General features: G+C 41.2%; 1 protein-coding gene across 1 annotated transcript; it reads left to right on the top strand.

Annotated features, from left to right (window-relative positions):
- Positions 1–1,124: 1,124 nt before the first annotated feature.
- Positions 1,125–5,891, top strand: LRRC8C (leucine rich repeat containing 8 family, member C). The gene is made up of 2 exons (XM_009585741.1): positions 1,125–1,262; positions 3,437–5,891. Exons 1-2 carry the CDS (start codon positions 1,125–1,127, stop codon positions 5,705–5,707), a joined length of 2,409 nt encoding a protein of 802 aa, XP_009584036.1. The 3' UTR covers positions 5,708–5,891.
- Positions 5,892–6,617: the final 726 nt, after the last annotated feature.

Here is a 6,617-nt window from a genome sequence, read left to right as displayed (position 1 = left end):
TCCAACCTAATGATTCTATGATTCTATGAGTCAGTTATAAATTCTTGGGGTGGCCGTACAGTTGCGATGAATTGCAGCTGTTAGGACCTGAATCCTTCCCTGCCAGATCCCCGGCTCTGAATGAACTGAATCCCTTAAGTCCCTGGGCAGTGTATCAGCAAGTATGTGCTTATCGCTAAGCCTGCACACAGCTGGATGGCACCAAACCCACACTAATGGGTCCCAGTGCTCAGCTGAATCAGGATTATAGACTCTTCGAATATTACTGTGATATGAAGTGATTGTGGTGATCATTTACAATATTAGTTAAAGGACAAATTTTGTAAATTGCCCTTGGGAGTATTTTGTTCCATTCCCATGCGAATTTATCTTTCCATCATAACTTACTGGGGAGTTTCAGTACTGGTTTGATCTCAGGGGTTCAGTTACACAATATGCTGTAGGCTTTAAAATCAGTTGCTTTGCCTGTACATGCTCATGTGTTAGCTGATTTTTCAGAGGAGGCAATGATGTAAGCCTAGACATCTGAGGTGAAGATAAAGCCCTTGATCTGCCTGTAGTTTTGGTTGGCTAAAGCACTTTAGCAACTTGCACTCAAAACATAGTAGATTTAAAACTGCAGTGAGTATGCACACACAAATATTCCAAGGCATCCCTGAAACCACTATGAATAAAATGGAAGTGAATGAAACATGATAGCTAAAAGGGCCTGTGAAATTTGAGCGTTCTAGCCAGACGTCTGAGATTAAGGCTAATGTGTATAAAGCTGAATGTCTCAAGTATCTACAAAATGGGCTGATTTTCAGGGATTCAGAAGGCCTCATTGACCCATCAGATACGGTGGGAGTCAGTGCAGAGAGGGGATTAGCCTATCTGCATGGATGGGACCCCAGTCCTGCTCTCCCTTCTTCACAGGAGGTGCAGGGGGACAGCACGAGCATCCCTCTTCTGAGATGGGGTGTCAGAGGGACAGCTTGGGTGGTAGCTGGGAACTTTTATGTCACATCCTGGGCTTCTCATTTCCAGATCAGATTTTTTCAAACCTCACAGAAGTACTTTCTTGCACAGACTGAGGGGTACAGGATGCAGGAGGCTGAACACTGGCCTTACTCTTTTGCAGGACGATGATTCCCGTGACCGAGTTTCGCCAGTTCTCGGAGCAGCAGCCGGCATTCAGGGTGCTGAAGCCCTGGTGGGATGTGTTCACGGACTATCTCTCCGTCGCCATGCTGATGATCGGTGTGTTTGGGTGCACGTTACAGGTAAATCAAACAGGATGAAGGTGAGGAGGGTGCTCTCAGGGGTGCTGAAAGAACACCAAAAACAAGGAAGGTCCTCAGAAGGATGGTGTCACGTCTTGTTTTCTCTCTTGGGTTCGCCGTGACAAAGCAAAAATTTGCTGGTCCCAGGATTAAAGCTGTTTAGGTAGCAACATCAAATAACACAGAACAGACTTTTAGCAGCTGTAAATCAGCAGAGTTGCGCTAGAGTTGATGGAGCAGTGCCAGCTAAGATAAGAGCTGTTGGGTTGGCTTGTGCCTAGATGCCTGTTTTCACCACAATTTGACATAACAAAACAGATGATCGACTTAAGTTCTTATTTGTTACCATTTTTCTGTTTAGAAGTTTGAAAAATGTAATTTTGTAATTTCTGTTTTTCTTTATTTGGCAAATGTTAATATTCTTTCTGTCTCTGTGCTTCAAAGAGAACTGAAATGAATGTGCTTATTTTATTAACACCACCCACAACTAATATTATGCCTCTTCCATTCCAAAGCATCTCTGAGGATGCTTACATGTAAACAATTGACATTACTGTCAATCACTGTTAGTTACTTTTTGCTAAAGAGCCAAAAGCTGAAAAGAAATTGAAAGTACTGTTTGGGATGGACTCCACAAAAATAGAAAGTTATAGTACTAGTTCAAACATGGATCTCACGTTTCTTGGCATGACTTAGAAATGGAGCTAAAGGGACACATTGACAGAGCTCTTACTTCAGGGGAATTTGCTCACTTACATGGCTCAAGATCTTCACATACTATGTCCCAAATTTCACGTGAAATCAACTGTAGTTTTGCCTGTATTCTCCGTTTTCACATATTTTCAGTTGAAAAGATATGATGTCCATGTTGAAAAATCTCTTTATATAGGGCTGAATTTTGCATCTAGCTTAAGCTAAGTGTTTGCTTAAGCACACAAAGTAGAACATCTGTTAAGTATACCTGCTTGATTGGATGAAGCACACTGGAAAATAATGTGTGGAAAAACTGCAAATAACAGATGATTTTTTTTATTCCAACTTATTACTAGAGGCATGAATCCAGGGTGTAAGTAATGGTGTGTATCAGAATAGCATTTACAGACAAAGATTAACTGCAGGAGTTTTTGACGTGTCAACAGTTATGGCACTGATATTGTTCAAAACATATGTGGTCTCATCTTAGCATCTCCCTGCACCAGGGTGGATCATCAAGGAGGATCTGATTTTGGTAGCTCTTGTTGCATACCCTATATTTAGTGCTTTCAACAACCATGATGTCAAAGGATACATCTACACTACACACACATTCTTATGGCTAATCCCAGTTAGTCATTTAGGGCAAATAACAGAGCTCCTTGGTTTATCATGTGGATTAGCATTTTAAATTCAGACCTATAGGGAGCCTTGCACTGAACTCAAACTGTTATCCCAAGTTAAACAAAAGGTGATTGGTCCCTAAAGGCACTCTGACCTCAGTTTGTCAACATGGATGGCCAGCCCAAATTAAGAAAGTTGCTTTTTTTCACATTATAGACAGACTCAAGGACAGAAGGACAGAGCTGCTTTTTTCCCCACGGGTGTGTGATATAAGGACTCTGTATGTATGTATGAGAAACTGAATAAAAATTATGTCCATGTGCACACGCACACAAATGCCATCAATTCTCCATTATCCCTATCTGTCTTTATTAAGACTGAAGGTTAATAATGTCCCAGCATAGATATGCCCATGTTAGCTCTTTTGTCAGCCGTTTTCAGTGTGATAAGACATTACAGTGTGAGCGTACAGCCACATGAATGCGGTTATGCTGCTTCCAAGCCTAAGGTATCTCTGAACATCGTGTAGCCAGGATGAATACACCTGGCAAGAACAGTCTGTCTCTGGGGAGAGCAATGCAGGAGATCCCTGGTCTTTTCTGGAAGCATTACCCACAATTCTCCTTTTTCTGGATTATCTCAATGTCCTCTTATTCAAATTACGGAAAGCTAACCATAGATGAAAAGGGGTGACCTAGTTCTTGGCATATAGAACAAGTGTCTTGTTGGGAATAATAATAGCACAGGCTGTGGGGAGGAATGCCTGGCAGCTGGAGGAACTCCAAGGACAGCTACACATTGGTACTGCCACCGTTGTTTGTACATCAGTTTAAAAGATACCTTTTTGTGTGTTTCAGGTCATGCAAGACAAGATAATATGCCTTCCAAAGCGCGTACAGCCTTGCCAGAACCAATCTAATAGTTCAAACGTGTTTAACACAATCCCAGATACAACTCCCCTTCCTCCACCCAAGCCATCCACCCCTCCAGCTACAGTTGAAATGAAAGGACTGAAGACTGATTTGGACCTTCAGCAATACAGCTTTATAAATCAGGTGTGCTATGAACGTGCCCTGCACTGGTATGCCAAGTACTTCCCTTACCTTGTCCTTATACACACACTGGTCTTCATGCTGTGTAGTAACTTTTGGTTCAAATTCCCTGGATCGAGCTCCAAAATTGAACACTTCATTTCAATACTCGGGAAATGTTTCGATTCTCCCTGGACAACAAGAGCCTTATCCGAAGTGTCAGGGGAAGACTCTGAAGAGAAAGATAACAGGAAGAACAACATAAACAAGTCTAATACTATCCAGCCAAGCACTGAAGGCACTTTGGTCAAGACACAGTCTTTAAAATCAATCCCTGAGAAATTAGTTGTGGATAAGGGGACACCTGGGGCATTAGATAAGAAAGAAGGTGAACAGGCCAAAGCACTGTTTGAAAAGGTGAAGAAATTTAGACTGCATGTTGAGGAGGGTGATATACTCTATGTCATGTACGTTCGCCAGACTGTACTTAAGGTAATTAAATTCCTTATTATTATTGCTTACAACACAGCACTTGTCTCAGAAGTTAATTTTACGGTAGTCTGTAACGTTGATATAGAAGACATGACAGGATATAAGAATTTTTGCTGTAATCACACGATGGCACATCTATTCTCTAAACTTTCCTACTGCTACTTGTGCTTTGTCAGCATCTATGGCCTCACATGCCTTTACACACTCTACTGGTTGTTCTATCGTTCACTGAAAGAATATTCTTTTGAATATGTTCGACAAGAGACGGGAATTGATGATATCCCAGATGTGAAGAATGACTTTGCTTTTATGCTTCATATGATTGATCAGTATGATCCTCTCTATTCCAAGCGATTTGCTGTCTTCCTGTCTGAAGTCAGTGAAAATAAGCTGAAACAGCTGAACCTAAACAACGAGTGGACTGCAGATAAACTGCGACAGAGGCTACAGACAAACTCCCATAGCCATTTGGAGCTACAACTTTTCATGCTCTCTGGACTACCAGACACAGTTTTTGAAATTACTGAGCTGCAGTCTTTAAAGCTTGAAATAATTAATAATGTAATGATACCAGCAACCATTGCACAGTTGGACAATCTCCAGGAGCTCTCGTTGCACCAGTGCTCTGTGAAGATCCACAGCGCCGCCTTGGCATTTCTGAAGGAGAATCTCAAGATCTTGAGTGTCAAGTTTGATGATATCAGAGAACTTCCACACTGGATGTATGGCCTCAGAAATTTGGAAGAGCTCTATTTAATTGGCTCCCTAAGTCACGATATTTCCAAAAACATTACACTGGAGTCTTTCCGGGAACTTAAAAGCCTCAAAGTTCTTTACATAAAAAGTAATTTGTCCAAAATCCCACAATCTGCAGTCGATGTTTCAAGTCACCTGCAAAAATTGTGCATCCATAATGATGGCACTAAGTTAGTGATGCTCAACAACCTGAAGAAGATGGTCAACCTGACACAGCTGGAATTAGTTCATTGTGATTTAGAGCGCATTCCTCATGCAGTCTTCAGCCTTCTCAGTCTTCAGGAATTGGATCTAAAGGAAAACAACCTCAAATCCATTGAAGAAATAGTAAGTTTTCAACATCTGCGAAAACTGACAATCCTAAAGCTGTGGTACAACAGTATAACCTACATCCCAGAGCATATAAAGAAACTCACTAGTCTCGAGCGGCTTTCCTTCAGCCATAACAAAATAGAGGTTCTTCCATCCCACCTATTCCTATGCAACAAAATCAGATACTTGGATTTGTCTTACAATGACATTCGGTTTATCCCACCTGAAATAGGAGTTCTGCAGAGTTTACAATACTTTTCCATTACTTGCAACAAAGTGGAGAGCGTGCCAGATGAACTATACTTTTGCAAAAAACTTAAGACTCTGAAAATTGGGAAAAATAACTTGTCAGTCCTTTCACCTAAAATTGGTAATTTGGTATTCCTCTCCTACTTGGATATTAAAGGCAATCACTTTGAAATCCTCCCACCTGAGCTCGGTGAATGTAGAGCTCTGAAACGGACTGGTTTCACTGTAGAGGACACCTTGTTTGAAACGTTGCCTTCTGATGTCAGGGAACAAATGAAAGCTGAATAACTAACTTCCTCTCGCTCAGTTTTACAGAAATAACGCTTCTACCAAATACGCTGTAGAAAGTGCATACTCCGAATATGCATTTAGTTTGTCATTATTTTTTTCTTTTTCAGACAAATCCTTTCTGTACAAACAAATTTGGAGTAAGGAGTACATATATTTTTAAATAAAATTTTCTCGTATTTTTTCACTGTTTTAAGATATTTTTAAAGTTTGTTTTGCCCTGAGAACAAGGGTATCTGTAACTTAATTTTTACTGGTAAAAGTAAATGGTTTTATCTGCTGATTTTTTTTTTCTTTGCCTAATCCCAACAGGGGAACTATGTTTAAGCGGTATGCTTTGGGTTGCATAATTTGTAATAGATGATTATATTGTCTTCCTGGTTATTGTTAATCCCTTAGGACGGGGTCTTCAATGGGTGATGCTGCAGGTGCCACTGTTTCTTCAGTGGCAGTAGGTGTTCAACATCTAACAAGATCAAATCTGGGTTGACCATCCTTTTTTATTTATGACCTGGTTTTCTCAGATGGTCAAAGCAAGTAGAAAAGGTTTTTTATGTATTTTAATGCGTCTGAGGGAGCATGCAGAACTCCTTCAGGGCCTTTTGGCAAGCTTAGTCTGGCTCTCTGTTCAAACATGGTGCCAAGCAGGAGACACCGACTGCGATTTCCTCTCTGGTGCAGAAAGAGTGAGGGCACAGTTCACAGAGGAGTCAGGACCAAAGTGACTCACGTTGAAGATTTTCCAAACAGTGCAAAGGGATGCGGCTGCCCATTTCCTGCTAACTTGAATGGAAGGGGTGCAATGAACTCACTGTGTTGGAAACGTCAACCCAGCGAGATGAAACACTATCTTGAAAAATCCCCTGCCCATCCTCCACTAAACACCCAGTCCTGCAAGGGAGCAAGTGCC

This window comes from Fulmarus glacialis, unplaced genomic scaffold (genome assembly GCF_000690835.1).
Source record: "Fulmarus glacialis isolate BGI_N327 unplaced genomic scaffold, ASM69083v1 Scaffold48530, whole genome shotgun sequence".
Lineage (NCBI taxonomy): Eukaryota > Metazoa > Chordata > Aves > Procellariiformes > Procellariidae > Fulmarus > Fulmarus glacialis.
This window is presented reverse-complemented; position numbering and strand designations above follow the sequence as displayed.